General features: G+C 43.4%; 1 protein-coding gene across 17 annotated transcripts in view; it reads right to left on the reverse strand.

The window, feature by feature from the left end:
* The window catches only part of LOC138764513 (teneurin-3), a 4,541,667-nt gene that overhangs the window by 323,660 nt on the left and 4,193,921 nt on the right, over nucleotides 1-24,086 (reverse strand). For 14 of the 17 annotated variants that reach the window (XM_069940598.1, XM_069940580.1, XM_069940589.1 and 11 more), the window contains one exon: nucleotides 2,072-2,290. The exons of 2 other annotated variants lie outside the window; for them this stretch is intronic. In XM_069940598.1, the coding sequence (XP_069796699.1) occupies nucleotides 2,072-2,290 (219 nt within the window). Of the gene's footprint in view, nucleotides 1-2,071; nucleotides 2,291-19,158; nucleotides 19,286-24,086 lie in introns of those variants that run through there. One more of the 17 variants, XM_069940683.1, reaches the window with a different exon arrangement.

Consider the following 24,086-nt stretch of genomic DNA (forward strand, 5'->3'; position numbering starts at 1 on the left):
GGGCTAATCCCATTTGAATTTGGTCCACGTCACACCAAATTTATTCTAGTCATGAATCTGTCCAAATGCCTTTTCAATGTTCATACCTGGCAGCTTGTTCCAGTTGCGGACTACCCTCTGAGTGCCTCTCACCTAAAAGCTATGCCCTCTAGATTAAGAATCATCTATCCTGAGAAAAGGGACTGAGTCTTCACTTCATCTATGTCCCTCATGATTTCATAACCCTCTGTACGATCATCGCTCAACCTCCTTCATTCCAGGAAATAAAGGTCCAGCCTATCCAAACTTTCCCATAACTCAATTCCTCCAATCCCATAAAATATAGGATTAGAAGGCGGCCATTAGGCCCATCGAGTCCACCTCGCCATTCCATCACGAGCTGATCTATTCTCCCACTCACCCTCACTCCCCTGCCTTCTCCCCATAACCGTTGATACCCTGATTCTGCAGATACCTAATCAATCTCTGCCTTAAACACACTCAATGACCTGTCCACAGCCACCCATGGTAGCAAATTCCAGAGGTTCATCACTCTCTGGCTAAGTGAATTCCTTGTGAATCTCATCTGCACCCACTTTAATTTATTGCTATCCTTCCTATAGCTGGGAAACCAGAAATGTACCCAGTGTGGTCTCATCAATGCCTAGTACAGCCGAATCATGAGCTCCCACATCTTGAATGCTATATCCCGCCCATTGACGACCAGCATGCCAAATGTCTTCTTAACCATTTTATTCAACAGAGTTGCCAATTTCAATAAACTATGCACCAGTATCCCTAGGTCTTTCTGTTCTACAACCCTCTCCAGGGCCCTTCCATACACCATGGAAAACCTACCATGGTTTGACTTCCCAAAGTGCAAAATCCATTCACCGACAGAGAGCAAATCACAGTCACCCATTAACACACTAGCCCACACATCTTTAGGAGGTGGGTGATAACCGGAGCATTCGAGGCAAACTCACACAGTCAGAGGGATAAAGTGTAAACTCTCGGCAGACAGCACCAGAGATTTAAGCTTACACCCAGATTATTGGAGCTGAGAAGAAACAGATTTATTAGGTGCACCACTGTGTCACTGTGGTTCAGGGAGATTAGAATAAATGACAAATGCCAAGTTTGCTGGCAAGACTCACATCCTGTGAACAAATAGATTAAAATGGAGCTCGTCTTCTGGTGAAAACAGTCAGCAAACATCTGGGCATTGGAATCTAAAAGCCACACAATTAAATAGCACCAAATGCATATCATGTATCAGCAATCTAATCCAAAGTTTTAGTCAAAACATTGAATCACCCCGGCAGTGAACTAAGACTTCAATAAAGCACAAAGCTGCTTATCTATTATGTCTTGATTTTACATGCCAAATAAAAACATCCTCACCAAACTCCCAATGCTGCAGTTAAACATAATAATCACACAGTAAAAGATGTAATTGTTACATTCCCGAAAGAAAATTAGATTGTAAAGAAAGGGAAAATAGCCAAGGCAGCCCCAACAGGAGTTATTACTGTGAGCGCCATTCAGATCAAATATATCGTAAGACGTTGCATTAAAGTATGCTTCAATCGTCTCTTTCCCCAAACAGCAAGCCAATAGCTGTCTAAGGGATTCTCGATTATTTTTAAAGAATCTTTCTCAGATGCAAAAGCTGGGAAACTGCAAACAGAGCATCCGCTTTTAGCACAAGGATCTGATGGAGCAATTCCTGCACGCAGCTCCATCACTGCACCCAAAGACAGCATCATAGGAATTTCTTTGCAATGCCGAGGAAATTGCTGCTTTCAAGCCCATTTTATCTGGGTAATCCTTAGCTCCACTGTGGATGACCTGACCTGCCTGCAGCTCAGATCTGAATGTGCTTAGTGGGGTTAGTGCTTGACCCATCCTGCAATGGGCAAGTGACAACTGTGTGTATCAATCGTGCATTCAGACAGAGACAAAAGCTTGCCGTGCAGTTAAGCTTCTTGTTAAGAGTTAGTGCAGAGAAGAGTGGTTTTAGTGAGAGGCTAGCTCAGAAGTTGGAAAGTGCCAATTCAAGAGGAGGTGATAGATGCAGGCAATTTCTTACCATTATCGGGCACACAGGCAGTGCCTGAACTGGCATGAGCTAGATATGAATTTGCATTGTTTTCCTCATCATCTGTGTCAGAGTCATGAACCGGCTGCGTGCCGCTGTTGCCCAGCAACCGCCTTTGGTTGCCATTGGCACCGGGCGACGAAAATGGGGAACCAGACTGCTCAATGGCTGATGGAGTGGCCGAGGAGGAGGAGGATGGCATGGGAGGACCTGAGGAGAGACAAGATGAGGATTTTGGTGTGCGATGGCAAAAACAAAGCATTAAATAGCACCGTCAAAACAAAGCACTGCAAAAATCAAGCACACAAAAGCCAAATGAATAGAAATGGATTCAAACACCAGTGGACAAAGAGAACAATTTGCTGTCATAATCATATAGGGTAAAGCAATGGACAGTACTTCCTTTTGAGACTCAATCCTTTGCATTGTGCTCCCCGCCCCCCAGCTGATTTCTACAGCTTTCCAGAGTGCTCTTCCCCCTTTACATTTGAGTTCTGTAACACAGTTAAGTAATGACTATGTTCATGTGTACGTCACAACAGAATACAAATAATTACTCCAAATAAAACAAGTTACAAGTATCCTCCAAACACTCATTGCACTCTAGAATGAGGTCAAGGCTGAGTTGCATTCAAGACACTTTTGTTCTAAAGCAATGCTTTACATTCCCACTTCAGGTGATAGCTGCGAACTGCCATGCACTTTGTTTTCACAAGGACCAATTCCAATGTCATGTGGAGGCCTGATGCTAAATGCTGAGACCTAATTCCTGAGGAGTGCAAAACCACAGAGGCTTTTCTGTATCTCAGCTTAGAGTCCTGCTGCGACCTGGCATCGAGGGGCTGACACTGGAGGGGGAAGTCCCTCAAGCAAAAGAGGGAGGAATAACTACAAGGGGCCATAGTGGTGGCAATTAGAGAACAAATGTAATGGTGCACAGTAATGGAAATGTATGGATATGACAAAAAATTTTTATTTCTTATTTAGACATACAGCACGGTAACAGGCCATTTTGGCCCACGAGTCGGAGCCGCTCAATTTTACCCCAATTAGCCTAATTAGGGGATATGGGGAGAAGGCAGGTAGGTGGAGTTGCGTCATAAATTCCATGATCGTATTGAATGGCGGAGCAGGCTTGATGGGCCATTTTTGGCCTACTCCTGTTCCTACTTCCTATGTTCCTATGTACACCTCTGGTACATTTTTGCATGGTGGGAGGAAACTGGAGCCACTGAAGAAAACCCACGTAGACACGGGCAGAATGTACACACTCCTTAAAGACAATGGGCGATTCAAACCCCAGTCTTGATTGCTCATGCTGTAAAGGCATTGTGTCAACCATACCACTCTTAAAAAGACTTTGAATAATCTTCCTTTGTAAATAATCTATTGTGAATAAAGTTTATTTTTGGAAAAAAAAAGCATGCTAAATTCTTTACACACTCTACTGTATTCCTCTCTGCATTTGGTGTAGTTTGTTCCCCACTGGTCAATTCCTTGACACTAAGGAACTCAAGTGACAATAGCAATACTCATTAAAACATTCTTGGGAAGAGGTTAATCGTGGCTCATTTCCTTCGAAGTCTTACTGAGATTGGAGTTTCTTTGCTTAACTCTTCGTATCACAATTAATTAATGAAAATCAATAGCGTTTTTAAACAATCAATATGGCCCAGGTTAAAAATGGATAGGATGGTTATATTTCTGCTGACAACTTCGATGTGGCACTTCCACTCAGAGGGAATTCTCCTGAGGAATTCTTTCCACATCCTTTAAATAGTTGCCCTCAAATCTGGGCATGCACTCAGAATTTGTCAGTTGTTCGGGCCACATTTTCCCGATATTCCTTTTGGAGTCCTTTTGAAAAATGTGTCTGCACATTTTTCTCTTCTTATATTGGCCAAAGAGTTTTACATTATGTGTAAATCGAGAAGACAGCCGTAGAAATCTGCCACAGTCTGGGATAGCATCAACGCTGAAGTAACAGAAGCTGCACTGTACTCGTGCAAAGGGCAAGGTTCAGAAAAGAAAGGGATTTTGAAAGGTTTGATTCAGTGCCATGCAAAAGGATCGCGTCCCTTGCGTAAAGGCAGTCAGTTATGGATGAACACTAAATCCAAACATGTCACTCCCCTTTAACTCAGTCAGCCTGAAGTTTTCGCACCAAAAACTCTCCTTGCTTTTCAGAAATCGCTTTCAAATCACCAAAATGTTGCAACATACTTAGTAGAAATAATGCAACCCTAACTTATGCGACACGACCAACACATTCACAAGAGACAGACTCTACACTGCCCTTTAAATCTGAAGCAAAATTGAAGCACCTTAGTTTGTCTCACCTGTCAAGCCTTTCCTTTTCAAAGGGGTTCTCTATTATCCAGAACAGAAAAAGGCTGCTGTGGGCATGGTACAGTCACAGTTGATTTGTGAATGAATAACTCTGAGTATGAATTACCCTTGTGGCTAATGACTGCATCGCCTCACTTTGCAAAATTTCATTGCTGGGTGTGTTGTTACCCCTACTTGGGAGCACCTAAAGTTTCCAGCAGTCCAAATTTTTTCCTTTCCACTCTCCCATACACTTTAAGTAATCCCTATGCCATCGGTGCTCTGTGATTAGTAAGGGATTGCTTAAGGTGGTATGTGAGTGGGAAGGGAAGGTTGAGAATCACTGCTCTAGACCCAATTGTTACTGAAATATTTTGCTTGAGAAAAATTGTTATTGGCCCATTTCCTTTGGAGTTATGAAACCGTGCACATAATGAGTCAATTAGGTACGATTAAAACAGTGGTTTTCAAACTTTTACATTTTACTCACATACTACCTTAACCAATCTATTACTATTCACAGAGCACCTATGTCATAGAGAATACTTAAAAGTGGGGTGTGATTGGAAAGGTTGAGAACCACTGATCTAAACCACCTCTGCTTTGCGACTGGCATCTTCTAGCTGCTCTGATGACCTGTGTAGGAATGGGCGATGATCAACTTACCAGTGGCTTGATCACGGAGCCATTTTTGAGAAGGTGAGCGCAGAGACTCAAGCTCTGGGTAAGAGCTGAAGGCAGGCATCTGTTGCTATACCCACTTCATCCAAGCCCTCCCCCCCCAACCTCCCGTGGTAAGGTTGGAAATAAGTGAGGGATAAGCAACAGTGAAGCTGACAATGGCAGTGGTTTCATCGAGGTGTGCAGCACAGAAACAGCTCCTTCAGCTGTCTAGTCCATGCAGACCATAAACATCCATTTGCACTAATCCTACTTTAGATTCACAAGATCACAAGATATAGGAGCAGAGGTAGGCCCGTCAGACCATCAAGCCTGCTCCTTACACAGGACAATCAGAAAGGAATTACTTCTGGCGGCAAAGCAGGATTGTTTGGAGTAAGAATGGAAGAGGGCAAATTGTACCAATGATCACGGGGCAAAGCAAGGGAATGCAGCAATGAAGGAGGGGATCTGCACAGTTAGGAGGCCCAAATGTTCCCTGTGAAATCATGGAGTAGAAGGGAAATATGTTTCTCCTTATAGACCTTATCAAACATCTTTTTAAAGAATGCTCATTTGACACATTCTCTCATGCACTGACACTCATGTATACCATTCAGCTCTGGACACTGTGATTTATACCACTCACCACAAGAGACATACCATTCAGTCCTGGGCTTATCCCATTCAGGACTGGAGATTTATTCCATTCAGTAATGGGACTTGTATCATTCACCACTGAATTGGTACTTATTCCATTCAGAGCTGGAGACGTGACATGCCAATATATTTGAACGTCCTCTGCCTTCCAATTCCAAAACTCCATTAGCACCTCTGGTGCTAAAATCAGTGGGAAAAGCAGCTCGTTGCATGAGATGCTATTTTAACATTGGTTCTACAACTAGGCAGGTTTAAAAATCAGTCTGCAGGAGGAACCACAGTAAAGTCCAGTGCTGTTCTGATCAATTATTTTCATGGGATGACATGAAAGCAAAAGGCATTGAATGTCCATGGGGACTAAGATCTCTGGTGACTAATTAAAATTTTCAGTTCTGCGCTTTCACCCAAAATACACCAGAATCCATGGCTAACTAGACTGTTCTATGGTCCCACCACTCAGTCCTGATCCTGACCAGTGCGATACACAGTAGATGATACTGAAGCTACACCATCCAATGTGGCATCGCAAACCAACCAGAGCTTTTATCTACTGCGAAGACTTAAAGCTATTTTTTTCACTTTCACGGAATGGATTAAAACGAAACCCAGTTCCATGTCTGATGCTATCGCCTATGTGACAAGTTATTTGTCACTCTGCAACATCCTGTGAATTTCTGCACCTTTCTCGCAAAATTAAATCTGGGCAAAGTGCCAATTTGGTGTGTCTGCATTTTTCTGCCCCTCCCTCGCACCATCACCCCTCCCAGAAGAAGGTGTTGCGATTTCCTCCCTGGATCCTGCAGCGTTACATTAAGAATTGGTGAACAGATGGCAGTGGTAACAAATCATTTGCCATAATCATCTGCTATGCTCATTTTTAGAAAGCTCTTCCTTTGCAAAAAAGTATTCTTTGTTTAGCAAATTAAAATACGATGCAATTATTGTCCCTGGATGCAGCTTTTAAACAGAAATATATTGACAATGAATTAACTTGCCATTTTGTTATCTAACCTGAGCTATTATTTCATGTCGAGTTTTTTGTCATCTGATTGAACAAGAACAATCCAACAAAACAGTGCTCACCGACCGGTCCTCGGTGCAAGACGCAGACACACAGATAGACAATACATATGCAGGACTTGCATATCGATGTGCAAATGCTAAAGTCTCGGATGGTTAGTGTGAACAATTCCTTTGGTCGTTCAACATTCTCACTGCCCGTGGGAAGAAGCCTGGTGGTCCTGGCTCAGATACTCAGAACCATAGAACACAACAGCACAGACACAGGCCCATTCGGCCATTCTAGTCTGTGCCAAACATTTTTTTTTGCCTTGTCCCACTGACCTACACCCAGTCCATATCCCTCCATACCTCTCACATGTGCCTGTCCAAATTCTTTTTAAATGTTAAAATTGAGCCTGCATTCACCACCTCAGCTGGCAGCTCGTTCCACACTCCCACTTGTCTCTGTGAAGAAGTTCCCTCTCATGTTCCCTCTAAACGTTTCCCCTTTCGCTCTTAATCCATGTCCTCTGGTTTGTATCTCACACCTATCCTCAATGGAAAAAGCCTATATACATTTACTCTGGCTATCCCCCTCATCATTTTAAATATCAAATCTCTCCTCATTCTTCTATGCTCCAGCGAATAAACTCCTAACCTGTTTAACCTTTCCCTGTAATTCAATTCCTGAAGTCCGAGCAACATCCTAGAAATATTTTTGGCACTCTTTCTATCTTACTGATATCTTTCCTGTAGTTAGGTGACCAAAACTGCACACAATACACCAAATGTGGCCTCACCAATGTCTTATACAACTTTTCCATAATATCCCAACTTCTAACAGTGCATGTAATTTTCACATCATCTTTTTCCTCTATCTGCTCTGGCACTCTGGTTCCCCTCCTCCTGCAAATCTAGTTTAAATTCACCAGAGCAGCATTAACAAACCTTTCTACAAAGATATTAGTTCCCATCCAGTTCAGATGCAAAACATCCTGTCGTAACAGGCCCCACCTTCCCTGGAAGACAGCCCAATGATCCAGAAACCTGAAGCCCTCCCTCGTGCACCATATCTTTGCCTACATGTTAAACTGCACTATCCTCCTATTTCTAACCTCACTAGAATGTGGCATGAGTAGCAATTATGAGGTACCAACTCTGGAGATCCTGTCCTTCAAACTAGTGCCCAACTCCCTGAACTCTCTTTGCAGGACCTCCTCACCTTTCCTGCCCATATCATTATATGGACCACGGCATCTGGCTGCTCACCTTCCCTCTGAGAATGTCATGAAGTCAATCTGAGTTATCTCGGATCCTGGCACCAGGGAGGTAAGATACCATCCGAGATACTCAATCTCTTCCGCAGAGCATCATTTGTCCCCCTATCACTACAGCTCGCCTATTCTCCTCCTTCCCTTCTTTGCCACAGGACCAGACTGTGCCAGAGACCTGATCAGTTGTGCCCAGTGGGTCGTTGTTGTGAGTGAGGAAACAGGTTTGGAAGGTCTCAAAGGCAAGGACTTGGAACACAGTTTTGGTAGGGAAGAATTTTATTTACAGAAGGCAATTGTGGGAAATGGTAACTGTTGCAACATACAAACAATGAACTGGTACATACAATGATCAAGGAAAAATCACTATGATGTCCCACCACCCCTCGACTCAGTGTAGGCCCGGCTCTATGTTACAAGGGACACTAATTAAACACTCCCAACCCTTTAACAGTGCACATTTTACCAAGTTTCTCCAGCGCCCTTCCACATTTCTAAGCCTGGAGTGAAGCAGGGTGGTCCCAAGCTGCCAAAGAGAGAGAACAAACAACACATGGCATCTTTATAGTGCTGGAGGTCCCAACCCAGCTCGTTAGCCCCAGGGACCAATGGCTCAGTGCCAGGAGGGTTAATCCAATTACAACTGCCAATGGCCCAAGGCCAAGTACGGGCAGGCTGGAGAATCCAGTCCAGTCCAGGTAATTTACATGTGTCCAACAGCAAGGTGTGCACTAATGGGTGGGGCAAAGCTGGTGTGTCCTCCGACTATTGAGGGGAACGACAACAGGGGTGCCCTGCACTTCCAATTCCCTTTTCCTCGCCTGTCATCCTTCTACCCTCCTCCTGCCTCCTACACGTGATAGTGTCCCTGTAACCTTTGTCTATCAGTCCCTCTGCCTCCTGAATGATCCATAATTCATCCAACTCCAGCTCCAATTCCTTAACTCAGCTTGAAAGGAGCTGCAGCTGAATGCACTTCTCGCAGATTAAGTCATCAGGGTATGATACTCCTGCATCTCTTCCCTGATGGGAGCAGCCGAAAGATGCTGTGTGCAGGTTGGAAGGGGTCCTCAATGACTTTGCACGCCCTCTTCAGTCAACGATCCTGGGGAAGAGGCTCTCTGCCACTCTCATGGTCCTGTGGATTGACCTCCGATCCATTTCTCTGCAGAAACCATACCACACTGTGATGCAGCCGGCCAGGACACTGTCAATAGGGATCTTCGAGATGGTTGACATGATCCTCGAGAAGGTTGACAAGGCCGGTAGCCTTGCTGGCTTCACTCTTCTCAGGAGAAGCAGTCACTGTTGGCCTTCCAGACAAGTGAGGAGATGTTGAGTGTCCAAGATAGGTCACTAGTTAAGTGAACTCCAAGGAACTTGGTGCTCTCCACACTCTCCATCAGAGTTATTGATGTGCAGTGGAGGGCGGTCACTCCTGGTCCTTCTGAAGTCCACAATTTAATCATGGATTTGTAATCCAGAGTGAACATGGTTGAAGATTGAGATATTTTATTCTCTTCAATCTTAAGGAACTGTTATCCCATACTCTAATACCTTTTTTCCATGTGGAATTTAACAGTGGAAAGCAGGCCAAAGACAAAAATGAAGTTCTGTTTTCAATAATTTGCATTTTGTTAATTACTGAAATATGGTTTTCATTTTGACTGAAAACTACAAGAGCTTGAGCAAAATAAAGTCAACAATAGTTTGTCTCTTTTGAAAACAGCGATTGGTCTGGCATTTAGTTTGCAACAATGGATACACAGCAAGAAAAAAGGAAGATAAAAAGAGGGTTAAATTTCTCTCTGATACATGCTATTCAAGCTAACATCATTAAGAAGCAAATAATTCAGAAATTATTCAGCATCTGTTCTTTGTTTGAATATTGTATGTTTCATCTTGAATTTCCATCTCAAAGGGTATTGGAAGGAGGGAAAGAACTGATCTTGGAAAGGAGAGTAGTAGAGATCACAAAACAGACTGTTGCAAAAGAAAAAGAGATGGAAACAACTTACCTAGCTTGATCTTATCAACGCCTTTCGTAATTTTATGTTTCCATAAGATCCCCTATCATTCCTCTGAATTCCAACAAGTACAGTCATGATGACTCAATCTCTTCTCATTTGCTAACCCCGTCAAGGCGAACCTTCTCTACACTCTCTCCCTCATATCTATTCATTTCATTCATTTCTACCCTTGCTTCTGCTTTGGCCTGCATGTGACTCGAGACCCATCTGTCTGGTTGACCCTAAACTGGGTCATCAGTTGGGCGGCATGGTTAACACAATGCTATTACTGTGTCAGTGACCCGGGTTTGAATTTGGCTCTGTCTGTAAGGAGTTTGTGCACTATCCTCATGTCTGCGTATGTTTCTTCCAGGCTGTCCAATTTCTACTCACCCTGCAAAAACATATGGGGATTGTAGGTTAATTGGTCTATTTGGGGAGCATGAGCTCATGGGCCAGAAGGGCCTGTTACCATGCTGTATGTCTAAAATTCAGGTCCAATTTGGGATCGACAATAATCTCTGCCAATGTTGGTGAAGTCCACTTCTTGTGAATGAATAAGTAAAAATTCCAAAGGCTCAAACATAGCAAAAGTACAACATCTAATCCGACTATGCCAGGAAATTGAAATTTAGTTGCTGAAGTAAATCCACGGTTTGATAAATGGAGACTGAAAAAGTGCCAGATCAGGAGAAGAATCTTTTTCATTTTCATACAACACAGGCCCTTTGCCCCACCACATTTATGCCAACAATTCTTCCCATCTTTATTTCTTTGCAGATAAGGACCATATCCTATGCCTTACCATATGCACTACAAGGTCGCCTACATTATTTGGAATATGGGAGGAAACCGGAGCACCGGGAGGAAACCCAAAGGTGTAGCAGAGGGTGGCAGCGGCAGTCAAACTGATAACAATTCTATGATACTCTAACAATCCTGGGTCACGGGCTGATCGCATCATCATGAGCCTACCCCTAGCTTGCAGCAGCTGGATATTTCTGGAACGAGGTGGAGCATTACGCTCCACCTCTGACACAAGCCTACTGAAGGATTGGAGTTGGCACCTTGAAGCCACTCATGGATCATTTACGAAGGTAAGGTTTGCGACATGAGGGCAGAGAATCTCCGCATTTACGCTCAGATTCTTTAGCTTTATAAAAGGGCCTAAAGAGAATGGAGAGGCCGGATCTGGTTTTCCTTAAGTGGAGGCAGTAAAGGGAGGATATTATCAAGGCACAGTACATAATATTATGAGGAGTATAGGGAAGACTGGAAGAAACTCGGCCCTATCAGGGATAGATAAAACTAGAAGTTAGTTTGAGGATAAAGGGAGGGGATGAAGTATATGTAAGGTGCTTCTTCACTCAGAAAGTCATGAATACCTGGAGTGCAGCGAAAAGCAATAGTCTGCAGATGCTGTGATTGAAGCAAAGGCACAAAACTGCTGGAGGAACTTAGAAGGTCTCGCAGCATCTATAAACCAAAGTTTTGAGCCTGAACACCTCTTCAAGGTTCCTCCAGCATTTTTGTGTTTTTAATACATGGAGTTCACTGCCTGAGAAAGTCATTGAGGCTGAAATGCTCACAACATTTGCAAAGTGTCCACATGAACTCTTGAATCACCTTAGCATGGACCAGGCGCTCAGCCATGGGGATATTCTGGAATGGCGCCCAATCGTGACTCTGGACAAATTGGGCCACCTGTATGATTCGATCTACCACAATGGCGGAGCGGACCTGACACCGTGAATGGCCCATTTCTGCTCCTATATCTTATGATCTTATGCTAAAAGTGCATTTTTATGCTCCATTTAGTTTCTCAGGTAATATTTTTCCCATAGCTTTGACAGACTTTGTCCATCAACTTTGCAATTACCTACAATAGTAAATTGTTGTGGCATACCTTCACAAGGTCAACTATTCAAATCTGGTCAGGACTTCAAGAGAAAGAGGTGTTTTGTAAGGAGTTGAGCACCTTGTCCTGTGACTGCAGGAATCTTTTATATACAAGCCTCTCGGCTGGTCACAGAATTGTTTTCCCATTGGAAAGGAGCCTCCTACAGCACTATCTTTTTCCCTCGTGGCTTAACTGCACAAACACCATTATTTTATTGATAGTATCAAGAGGGATGATCAGCAGGGTATGATATGTGGTGAATGCAACATTCTGCACTGAGTGATGGTTAAGTACCTCAAAAGTCTGGATGCATGCATATTTTCTGGGGAAGGGGGTGACCTGTACAAGTGGGACGGGTTGCACCTGAACTAAAGGGGAAACCAATATCCTAGCAGGAAGGTTTTCTCATTGCTATTGGGAGGAGTTTAAACTAGATTGGCCGGGGTGGGGGGGTGGGAACCAAAGTGAAGAGGCAGAGGAAGAAGCAGTTGGCGCACAAGTAGAGACAGCTGGTATAGAGCAAAATTGCAACCATAGGGATGGGTTGCAATGCCACAAGGACACAGAGTCAAAAGTCTGACACATACACTGTTAAAGGTTTTATATGTAATTGAGTGTAGCATAAGAAATAATGTAGGCGACCTTGTAGTGCAGCTACAGATTGGCGGGTATGATGTTGTGGCCATCACGGAATCGTAGCTAAAGGATGGATGTCATTGGGAGATGAATGTCCAAGGACGCACAGTGTATTGAAAGGATAGGTGGGTAAGCAGAGGGTGGTGGTTTGGCTCTGTTGGTCAGGAGTAACATTAAATCATGAGAACGAGGTGACATAGGATAAGAAGTTATAGAATCACTGTGGGTTGAGTTAAGAAAGGGCAAGGGTAAAAAGACATTGTTGGCAGTTATATACTGACCTCCAAATAAGTAGCCAAAATGTGGATAATAAATTACAACAGCAAATAAAAAAGGCGTGTTAGAAGGGCAATATTAGTCATAGGAGATTTTAACATCAAGTAGATGGTGAAACCAGGTTGGGGCTGGATCTCAAGGGAGAGAATTTCTAGAATGCTGATGGGATAGCTTTTTTTCTTAGCAGCTTGTCGATGAGCCCACGAGGGGAGTGGCTGCACTGGATTGGGTATTGTGTAACGCACTAAAGATGATTAGGAAGACTACACCAAATCTCTGCAGACTCCAGAGGAAGTAGAGGTGCTTTCTTCACAGTTCCCTTGAAGGGAAAGGTCTTCTGAAATATGGACTCCCAGGAACTCAAAGATTCTGACTCTCTCCATCCTCTTCCCATGGATGCCGACTGATGCATGATCCCTCAGCCTGTCCTCCTAAAATCTTTCCAAACTCACCAATCATCTCCTTCATCTGGTGATGCTGAGAGCAAGACTGTTGTTCAGACATCACCCATCCAGATTCTCAATCTCAACCCTGTATTCTGACTCATCATTTCAAGTTCTCTGGTCAATAATAGTGGTATTGTTAGAGAATTTATCGATCAAATTATAGCTGAACTTAGCTACGCAGTACTGGATGCTCAAAAGAGAAGAGGGTGCAGCATACATCTTTGGGGCGTCCCTGTGTTGATGATCAAGGAGGAAAAGGTGATGTTTCCGATCCGTACAGATATGGTCTGAGGTGAGGAAGTTGAGGATCCAATTACAGAGGGATGAACAGGATCCCAGGTCCTTTAGCTTGTTCATACTTTGTTGGGATGATGATATTGAACAGCGAGCTGTAGTCAAAATAACAGCCTGCCATTGGTGTTCCCGTAGTCTTGGTGATCCAACAGAGAGTTGGAGGAACAGCGAGATGACACTTGCTGGTGAGGGATTGTGAAGGCAGGCAAACTGGAGTGAATCCAGTTCCTTCCGGAGCATGGAGTTGGTTTGTTTCATTACCTATTTCTTGAACCATTTAATGACAGAAGATGCCAGTGCAACTGGCCAATAGTCATTGCAGCACATTACCTTGCTTTTTTTGAACACTGGAATGATGGATGTCCATTTGAAGCAAGTGGGGACTTCTGCAGTGATGGGCCGAGCATGTCTACCAACAATGTGCAATTGGTTTGCACAGGCACTAAGGATCTGGCAGATAATGTACACTGGCCCAGAGAATTCGTCTTCCTGAAGGCTCTGTTCATCTCGGCCCCAGTGACTGGGAGCACAGAGTCACCGGGGGTTGTGGGGGCTTGCAATAGTTCTTGATTGTTTTCTCCTTCAAAATTAGTATGGAAAACATTGAGCTCATCCGGAACTGATATGTTGGCATCGATAATACTACAGGTGCACAACCTTTTATCTAGGATTCCAAAACCCGGAAACCTCCAAAAACTTGCAATTTTTTTTTTCAGTAGAACATTAATTTCCCATAATAAATTCTCCATTTTCAGAGGGAGACCCCCCCTTCAGTTCCCGTCCCTTCACCCGTGGGCGGCCTCTCTTACCTTCGGTGACTCTCAGCCCCCAGCACCCAGTGGAAGAGAAGCAGGCCGTGGGTGGCTCAATGCGGGAGCAATTGCCGTCTTCCTTACCCATCATCCCTCAAGCAGCTGGAACCGCTCTGGCATTGGCTGGCGCAATCCAGTGCCGATTGGCGGCTGGGGTGGGGGGGGGTTCAATGGACGGCGGTCGGCGGCATGTTTTTGGAGGTTGCTGGGTTTTGGAATCCTAGATAAAAGGTTGTGCACCTGTAGTATTATCAATGGCAACATATCAGTTCCGGATGAGCTCAATGTTTTCCATACTAATTTTGAGGGAGAAAACAATCAAGAACCATTGCAAGCCCCCACAACCCCCGGTGACGGATGACCGGTGAGTATGGACAGTGGGGGCGAGGAGAGAGGCATTTGCTTAAAGGGACTGAAATTAAAATGATTTCAAAATCTGGAAGAATCTGAACAATGGCAGATGTCCAGACCCGACAATCCTGAATAAAAGGTTAGGCACCTGTACCTTGTTTCGCCTTCTAAGATGTGATGACATGCAAGGCCTGCCGCAGTTGTCAGGTGTCTGACTGAGACACCATCTTTGTCCAGAATTGCCTCTTTGCCTTGGTGATGCCCTTCCCAAGGTTGCACCTGGACTTTCTATATTTCCAGGCCACAGATCTGGCCTCAATAGTTTAAAACAGTTACTGATCTCATATTTCATCCATGTCTTCTGCTTTGGATACACCTGAATAGTCATCAGGAACACTTTCATATTTACACATGACGATTTGAGACTTAATAATTAATACTCAGCTTTTTAATGATGCTATTTTTAAAATGCTCATCTGGGCAGTACAACTAAAGTTGTCAACAATTGCAAATGATTACACACTTATGTTATTTCATAAATAAAAATTGGAAATTTCTACAATACCATTATGCCATTTATCTTTACCTTTTAGTGGAGTATTAACGATATTGATATTTGAAATTTATTAAGAAATAAAGAACCTTTCTGACACAGTCAAAGCATGCCTTGGTGCAAGGAGGATTCTGTCTGTCAAACATACAATCTCTCAAGAAAAAAAGTCAACCGCATGACCTATTTGCAAAGTCACTTCATACTAATGTAAAAAAAAACTACATTGTAAATGCCAACTTCAGAAATGCCATTTTTTTCTGTAAAGAGCGTGACAATTAAGATTCAAATCAAATCCTACACCTGCCAAAACTCTCAGGCACTGACAGGATCAATCTCAGAAACTCCAGTTTCCTTCAATTACAAAGCAGAAGAGCAGGTCAGAAGCTGCCATGATATCCAATCAATTTGGTCAACAGTGTTACATATTGATTCCGTTTCAATTATAAGTACTCTAATTCATTTTCAAAGAAGAATGGACTTGTTTATGGGAGACATATGTTCCATTTCAGATATATAACGTGCTTCTTCAGAACACTATTTGAATTTCTCTGAGTTTGAGCAACATTCCCCACGAACAACAAGAAATTGCTGACCTGCTTAAATGCTGATTACTTAACCATTAATATAAAATGTCACCCTTCCACATGGGGCAAGCAGTCGTCACTTCTGGACACAGTTTTGGGTGCAATGTCCTGGGCACCACAATGCCATTTGTTTCCTAGCATCTGTCTTCATCAGTAGTTGACAGCACACTTTCCTCTAAGTCAATAGGTCCTGGGATTCAGGTCCCGCACCTGAGATTGCAACATGAAAAATCTGAGCTGTCACTCTAATGCAGTATCGAGGGAGCGCTAGACCGTCAGAGATGCTGTCTTGTGAATATGAAGCTGAGGTCCCCCTTGCTCCCTCAGGCAGATGCAGAAGAATGAACAAAATTAGAAGATTTCATAGAACTAGAAGAAGGATAAGGAACTAATTCTGGTGTGTTGTTCAATATTTATCCTCACTCAATATTACTGAAAGGCAGATGATTTGACCACTATCCCATAGCCGTATATCCGAGCTCCAAGAAGTACTTTACACGGAGGTTTTACATGACATCTGTTAATGCAGTTCAGAAAATCCAGCATTGTTGTAAAGCATTTTAGAATGTGCTGAAAATATGACAGAAATTAAAAGTTTTTCTCCTCATTAAAGCTCTCACCTTGCCTGGCAATCAAGGGATAAACAGCATAGAAGCATATCAGGTAGACAAGTGGAATTTAGCAGTTCTGGGTTTCAGATCTGCTTTCAGTGGACTTGTTAAACTGGTTGTATTCCAAGGCACAGAAAGAAGATGGGAAAAAAATAACTCAGCTATTGCAGATCAACTGAACTAAAATACAACTCCAATGATCCAAAATCAGATTCTCCCAAATCCTAATTTATCCATATTAAAAAACAAATTCGGATAAATGAGGATATCCGAAACCAATCATGAATCCTCATTTTATCCAAATTATTTTACGTAGCCGAATTGACCTCACACAATGAAAACAAATTCACTCAACATGAAATTAGAACAATTGTCCTAGTTTTAGGTAACTCTCTCCCCTCTCTCTTTCGGTTTCTTCTTTACCTTTCCCCTTTGACTTTTCTCTCCCACTGTCTCCCAGCCGCAAGCGGTCAGAAGAATCCCTGTCCCAGCGTCATCAAGGAGAGCAGCCTCCCGGGCAGGAGCAGGACCTCAGGCTCAGTGGCGTTCCATCCCCTCCCCTCTCCTTCCCTCCCTCCCTCCTTGGCACACCGGACGCTGACTCCACATCCTCCCCTCGGCCTACTTCCCCTGTGCACGTGAGCAGCAGGCCGAGGGGAGGATTTGGAGTCAGGACTCTGCCGTCGTGAGCTCCAGTGACCAGGGAGACAGGAGCTCACCGACTCACCAGTGAGTGTTCCACTGGCCTGGGAAGCCACCCCGGGGAACAGCGGCAGCAGTGGGCCCATGCCGGGGATCGGCAGCGGCGGTTGGGAGGTCTAGTTGATTGGACGGCAGAGGCCAGCATTTTTTTTTGGTGAGAATTAAACATTATTTTAATGCTTAAAAAGCCTTCCCAAGTTGTTTGTTGATGTTTAAACATTGATGCAAGTAATTTGCAGTTGCCACTGGACTGTTTTTAAAAAATGACCGGTTCGCCGAAAAAAACGCTTATCCAACATAGTCCCAGTCCCAACCATTGGAGTTGTACTCTATTTACTTATTAAAACTTTTATTAAAATACTGATATTTTTAGAATGATGGCAAGAGCCTCAATTAAAAAAAAAAGGTGACCAAGGGAAGAAAAAAAAAGCTATTTTCCTGTCTATAAAATGAATCATTATGAAAGGAATCATATTTTTCCTAAATGAGGGGAAAAATATCATTTCACAAGCATACCAAATGCAATGTTTTCACAGCTGCCCCTACCTGTTCATGACTGAACAAGCCACTGACATAATCAGTCATCCACATCACAATTTTTTTTTTCTATTTCATCCCATTTTGTTCATCAGAATTCATCAGGGGAAAACATGCCCATATAAACACCTTGCACGTGAAAAGAGCAAAGTTGCTAACTTCAAATATACCGATGGCAAGTCAGACTTGGAAACATTTGCCGAAAAGCCCAGACTAACAAAGCCCTGCATTCTTTGACAACGTGCTCCTTTTTTGAAATTGGTGGAATAAATTTTTGACCATTATGACATCCAAGATTCTTAAGTACCAAAATGGTATTACGATTTTTAAAAAAAAATTAGAGATATGACACAGTAACTTGTCCTTCTGGCCCACAAGCCAACACCATCCAAATATTTCCATGTGAACAATTAACTTACAAACCCTGTGCATTTTTGAAGGGTGGGAGGAAACCAAAGCACCTGGAGGAAACCTACACAAACACAGGGATAATGTACAAACTCCTTACAAACGGCAGCGGATTTGAACCCGGGTCACAGGTGTTTGAATAGTGTTGTACTAGCCACTACATGAAGCAAAACTGATAAACAGATGAAAAAAAAAGCCAATGACCCAATAGGACATTTGTTTATTTTTGTAATCTACAGAAATCCACGATGGTTATAAATGTCAACCCTACACAATTTCCATTTTCATTCATTTTGCTTTATGAATGCTGCACGCAGCTTTAACAATGTTCTGACAGACCTGCGATCATTTGTTTGTGAAATACATTGGTCAGTGGTGCATAGGTGCACAAAGACTACAGAGCAAAAGTCAAACCAAGAAAATAAAGATGCTGCAAAAAAATTAACAAAAAATCTGGAGTCATCTTCAATTAATTTTAATGGTGATTTCAATTTATAAAGACTGGAAGTTGATGCACCACCAAGACTTTTTTTTTGGAATATTGCCACCAATAATAAAAACATCTGCAAAATGAACCTTTTTTCAGGAAATAGAAATGTAACCTCTCTTTATTTACTTCTTTGATTAACCCACCGTTGCTCTTGTAGCCATAGGTAAAATGATTAACTATCTTCCCCCTTCGATCCGTCAGTATTGAAACTCGCTTTATGACAAGCGGGCTTGCAGTTTTATACAGTCAGGTATCCGTACACTGACACCTCAACCCCACCCCCATTGCTCTGTTCAGACTGTAGCAGTGTTTGTTTCCACTGAAAGAGCGTGAACACAGAACACAGGCAGTGAAAGGAAAAATTAAGAGATGCATGCATTGGTCAGCAGGTAAAAACGTTAATGGAGATAAATATAATTGAAGAAGCTCGGAACAGTACCTTGCTGACATGCAAATGGAAAGCAATTCCCAGCATCAATAACAATAAAGCAGATTCACAGTTCTGTGGAGCAGCCAGGACAACAAGGAACAAAATCTCCACCACTCACCAGGCCGGCAGTCCGTGGCTGTGTCACTGCTAACATCCATGTGGAAAACGACAGAGAAAGTTTTGCCCCTCTGCTCTACTCATCTATTCCTGGCTTGTCCCCGGGGAGGAGGGACTGCTACACTTTAAGTCCTTAGTTAGCGACCAGGCTAGTATTCCTGGTTTGGGTGTTTCAACTGCAAAGCGAGAGAGGGGAGGGGAGGAGGTAGAATTAAACAAAAGAAGCGACAGTATGAGGGGCAGCTGCAAAGAGAGCATTTTCCTGAAAATTATCTAGATATTACAGTAACTGCCCCTTGCAGTCACTTAGGGCAGCCCACAAACTTCCTGCAAACCCTCAGCACTTTATTAAGCTACGTTGGCGCTTCCCTTCTCCAATTCTGAGCCTCTTCAATTATGTTGTTTCCTAAAAAGAGAGAATAGAAACCTTTCCACCCTGCCAAGAACAAGGCCTGTCATAATTCATTAATAACAGCGCTTCGCTCAGACTACCAGCAAGCGTGCAGTCTTCAACAAGACTGCTGAGCACAGAGAAAGCCTCTCCCGAGACATTGGGAGCACTCTGCTGTGACTCGCCAGCATCTGTGTAGCCAACTGTGACTGAATGAATTACATCAGTGACCTCTGACACTTGCTTGAAGTACTAGTGGGTGGGCACCAATTTTGGGAGATGGGCTGGGGGTGGTGGCAGCGAGGAAGGTGTGAGTGGGTGGGCAAACTTTAGAAAGAGCTCGAGGGAAAGTCACTCTCCTTTACCCACAATAAACATTGTTGCATTTATTTTCCAACTCCAACTAGCAGAACAGTAGAACATATGAAATAGAATCTCTTTGAACATGTTCTTCACACCTGCTGCACCATTCAATTGGGGCATGGTTCAAGTCCATCATCTTGCCCAATCACCACAACCCCAACCACCTTCTCATTCAAAAATCCATTCATTTCAAAGATCCCTTCAGTACTAACAAGTTCAGGACACTACAGGAGAAGGGTATCTGCTCCCTCAAATCAATGTTGAGCAATCCAGCCTGCCCCAACCCCCTTCGCTCCAAAAGTCCTGAGTGGCTATTTCCCTCAGTAATGAACTCCAGGTCAATTGCACTGTCCACGTGAAGATGTTTCACCTTACGTCCCTCCTGTATCTGATGCATGTTACATTGAATCTGTGCTCTTGTTCTTGTCTGATCCAGTGGGCCGCAAATTCCAAAGATTTACAACTCTCCTGTTATTTCGGAGCTGAGTGACTACCGCCCCATCCTTAATCTCTGTCACTATTCTATGCCAAGAGAATACAGCATTGACTCTGACAATCCCTCTCAGAGTCTGGCTATATTCAATTACCAGCCCAATGTTCAAATAAGGAATAGAAAAATTATACACACAAGGCTGACATGTTAAAATAAACTTATATTGAAGACAATAAATATTTGGGGAGACAGCAAACAATGACATCCTAGGATGCCCAAGAACCTTTGCTTGAGATTCAGGCCAAAAATAATGATTAGGTGGTGATACAACTTAAGACTTGCTTAAATTAACTCTCAAATCATTAGTTGCATGATATGTTATGCCACCTTCAGACAACTAGGCACAGCACACTTTATTGCTGGTTTGGAACTGTTCCACTAAGTTTATGGCATCTCTCTTCATACCTTCTGCAAAATGCACCAAGCTACATGTTAAATCACCTGCTGCTGGTTAAGATGGTCTCCCCATATCCTGTTGTCATTGATTTGTATCATTTTGCTGCATCTCCAAATTTTGAAAGTTTAGTCTGCATCCAATACCCAAGTCATTTTTATATGTCATTAATTTTTTTAAAATCTGACCCTCATCCTCTCTACTCAAGTCCACATGGGGGGAAAAAAAAAAGTTGTCTTCTGTCCTTTAGCCACTTTGTTTCTCCAATCTATCCTCTGATCAATGAGCCTCGATATTATTAATCAGACTTGTGCTTGTGGCTTTATCAAATGTTTCCTTAAAATCCACAGAGACAATATCCACAACATTCTCCTCACCCATCTTCTTTGGTATCTCCATTAAAAATATCACTGAGATTAGTTGAACATGACCTTCACAAATCCAGGCTTGCTCTCTACACTTTACTCAAACATCTCCGAATGCCAATTAAGTTGTTTCCCTGATTACTATTTCGAAAACCTATCTAACTTTTATTTCAACTGCGGTGCAATCATCAACGGGGATGAAATGTCCCGCTGCGCATGTGACTCCAGTTGGCATTAATCTATATTTGAAGTTACTGGCTGTCCTGGGGGAGAGATGAGTAATTGCAGTAATATCAGAAACTTCCCTGGTAAAAGAAGCCTGTCACCTTTAATAATGCTATTTAAAGATTTATACTATTTGTTTCAATCCACACCCACACATTCCACTGCTGAAGGTCCCTCATCATGGCTAGTATGGTTCAATGACCTCCACTCCCCCACACACTATAATTACCATGTGCTCCACAGTGAATATCGAAGTAACGCTCGTCCCCTGCCAGTTAGCTGATTCAGCGTTGAACCAATGTTTACAAGCTTGATATTTCTCACCCCCAGTTACTGAATACTGATCATAAACAAGAGAGTCTTGGATAACTATTTCCTCTACCACTGAGTTAATGCTTACCACCCAGTTCACTAGTGGGTTCCCCAGCCACTTTCATGAGGCAGTCAATGTTGGCCTGGAACTCTACTGGAGGATCCTCAACTAAAGTTAACAGGACTGGGGTGAATGTAGAGGGACACCCGGATTGGGAATGATGGATTGGCAGTCTTCTAGGTGTTTTTATGCCGGGCCTCCACCTCGAGCTCCATCCGTGGAGAAAAATTTGAACTAACCTTTTTGTGGAGCGGCGCTTCGTACCATCCTCCGTAGCTTATGGAGGCGGAGCAAGCAGTGCCCGTCAAGCAATGGCCATCTTCGTTAAGCCTAATTCCCTACGCAGCTGAAACTGCTCTTGAATTGCAGGTGGGTGGGGGATTAAGGGTAACAAAGACACCCATTGATCATTCTTCCAGCTCTTCTGCCCAGTGCTGCCCCTCCAGCATCGATTGGACTCCCCGGCTCTGCTTCTCCGTCTCCACTCCTCACCCTCTGTCCTCCTTCTTCCCGGGCCCCTTCACCCTTTGGCCCTGGTGGGCTCCAACTCCTTTTGTCCCCACTGGGCCTCCACCTCTCTCCAGCTCCTCGCTGCCTTCCTGCTCCTCGGTCTTGATGGCCTTGGTGAAGGAGCGAGAGGCGGAGGGGGAACAAGAAGCGGACATTTCAGAATGGCAGGAGGGAGCCCTAACCTCAACACCAATCACCATGGGAGCCCTGGTGGTGGCCGACAGCATCATCATCCTGCCCCTAGCCAACCACTTGTAGCAGTAGTATATTTGTGCTATGTGGCAGAGCACTCCGCTCCACCGCTGACACTAGGTTGAAGAGGGATTGGTGTTGCCACCTTGGAGCCGCTCTGCGACGAAAGGGCAGAGAATCTCTGCCTTTACAGTCACATTTTTTTACTATGTACGAGGGCCATGTGGAATTACCTTACCATTTGGAGCATTCAAAACAGATTGGAATTCCTCCAATTTAGAGAGGGAAAACGTCACTATTCTCCAATATCAATATGAAAAGGAGGTCTCCGTCCTTGCAGACATATCACTTCTGTACTAAGGATCTGAATTTATGTAAACATCTCCTTATACCCTCAGGACCTACCAAAGCACTACGCAACGAATAAAATTCTCCAGTAATGTCGGATGTGTGAAAACCTGTATCAACACACCACTGGACTGCCAGCCAAGATATTTTCCCCAAGGCTCTGGGGGAAATTTTAATTCATGATCCACCAATTTAGAGGCCGACGGCTCCCAACCAAGTAACAGCTAATACTTTAAATGCACAGTGACCCATGATCGTTATTTGCATGCCCATTGAGTTGCCGGGATCAACCTCGACAGTTAATTAGTTTCATTCTATGCTCGTGGCTTGGCCTGCCAGAAACTTCAAAGTCATGCTCAAGATTAAACTTGTGGAAGGGTAAACATAGATGACCCCAGGTAAACAAGCACTGTTCCGTAGTACTATAGCCTCAAACCAGATTAAATCTCTCCCATTTTCCAGGTTCATGTAAATATTGTTGGCAAAATAATCCCAGGTTGAAACAAAAAATCTTCCCGGTTAATTGGTTTTTAATATTCATAAAACAATGAATCTACTGCTAAATTACAGTGAATATTGTAAAAACACTTAAAGGTTTCATTGCTTTTTGTGTTAAATGTTTCCCTTAAGTCATCGCCACATATTTTTGTTGATTAACTTGGTGAATAAATGATTAAACAGATTATATTAGAAAACAGTTCCAAAGTTGAAATGCCTTGCCTGACTGGGTGGTGAAGGCAGAGACTCTGACAACATTCGGAAGAGTGCTTGAGCCATCAAGTTGCAGAAGGTTGTGGGCCAAGTGACTGAAAGCCCTGAGCGTACCTGAGCCGAGCGTGAGGTTCTGCAAAAGTTAATGATGCATCCCAGGACATTACAGGCAAAACCCTCCCACCATTGAGAATATATATCAGGAACGCTGCCGTCAGAGAGCAGCAGCAATTATCAAAGAACCACGTCACCTAACACACGCTGTGTTCTCGCTGTTGCCACCAGGAAAGAAGAATAGACTCGCACCATCAGGTCTAGGAACAGCTGCTACACAGTTTACATGTGTACGTGGAGTACAGTTTTATCTGCACGACCAATTAGTGGTAATTCTGCCTCGCCTGCGGAAAAAAGAATCTCAGGGTTGTATGTGGTGTCAAGTAGGTACTCAAACAGTAAATCTGAACTTTGAAGTGCTGGTAAATGAGATTTTCAAAGATGGCTGATAGATAGTCAGCATGGAAATGTTTCTTGGGTCAATGACTCAATTACGTACATTTTTTTAGA

Source organism: Narcine bancroftii, chromosome 1 (assembly GCF_036971445.1).
Source record: "Narcine bancroftii isolate sNarBan1 chromosome 1, sNarBan1.hap1, whole genome shotgun sequence".
Lineage (NCBI taxonomy): Eukaryota > Metazoa > Chordata > Chondrichthyes > Torpediniformes > Narcinidae > Narcine > Narcine bancroftii.